At 44.7% G+C, this 1,001-nt stretch overlaps 1 protein-coding gene across 1 annotated transcript; it reads right to left on the bottom strand.

Annotated features, from left to right (window-relative positions):
- Nucleotides 1-7: 7 nt before the first annotated feature.
- On the bottom strand, nucleotides 8-951 carry LOC108357899 (serine/threonine-protein phosphatase 4 regulatory subunit 2-like; the record flags this gene model as incomplete). The annotated part of the gene is made up of 1 exon (XM_017608968.1): nucleotides 8-951. A coding segment is annotated over one exon (944 nt), but the record flags the coding sequence as incomplete, so codon positions are not given.
- Nucleotides 952-1,001: the final 50 nt, after the last annotated feature.

Here is a 1,001-nt window from a genome sequence, read left to right as displayed (position 1 = left end):
GTGGCACTTGAGGTCGTTGTTGTGTAACAAAAGTTTGAATCGGATTTGTTGTTTGCTGAGTTGGAGCTTGTTCGGTTACATCGCTTTGCTCGATCGAATCTGGCGTGTTCGCCTCGTCCACAGATGTGTTTGTAATTGCATCTGCCTCTTTTGATGGCTGTGCTGCAACTACGTTTTCAGCAAACTGCGTTGGCTGGGATTCCTCTTCAGCCTCTTCGTTAGACTGCTGCACATCTTGCGTCGTTGACTCCGACACATCCACTTGTATCGGTTGTGGCAGCGTTGGTGACGTTGGCTCAATATCAGCGCCTTCAGTGCTTGTTGCCTCCTCTTCGGCGCTCATGACGTTGTCCGACACATCAACGTTGTTCAAGCTTTCAGTGTATTTTATAGTGGTCTCACCAAGTTTAATATAGGGATCTTCATCGGATTCTGTGCTGTCGATTTCATCAGATATCATTATCGTAACATCAGTAACGGTTTCATGTTCTGCGCTTTCATTTTCATGTTCTACAGCATTCTTTTCGGTCGTGATAATCTCTTCGACCGGCAGCGCCGTAGTCACTTCAATTTCTGTTGCTACTTCACTGCTGGGTTCCTGTCTTTCATTTGATTCTGTTTGCTCAGCTGGTGGCAAGTTGGTGTAGTGGTGCTGTATATTGGCTGCGTTAGTTACATTATCGTCTTCATTGCTCATAGTTTCCTTGTCCTTTGAGTTGTCGGTTATATCTGCGGAATCGGGTTTTATTCTAATATCGTGACTTTCCTCAGCGGTAATATCGATGTATGTGGAACTACTTTCGACAAGCTGTTCACTGGTATCCTTTTCTGTGGACCCGCCCTTTTCATTGAGATCTTCCGAATCAGTTGTAGCTTCGGTTGTATTATTTTCGAGTTTGTCTTTTTCATCGCTCTCCTTTTCGCTGGCATGATTCGCACTTTCCACAGCGCCTTTATTACCCGATTCGCTAACATCTTCTTCAGTATCTTCCTTTCTAATA

This window comes from Rhagoletis zephyria, unplaced genomic scaffold (assembly GCF_001687245.7).
Source record: "Rhagoletis zephyria isolate East Lansing unplaced genomic scaffold, Rhagoletis_zephyria_1.1 Rzeph_scaffold_86641, whole genome shotgun sequence".
Lineage (NCBI taxonomy): Eukaryota > Metazoa > Arthropoda > Insecta > Diptera > Tephritidae > Rhagoletis > Rhagoletis zephyria.
The sequence above is the reverse complement of the archived record's forward strand: the minus strand, read 5'-3'. Positions and strand labels throughout refer to the sequence as shown.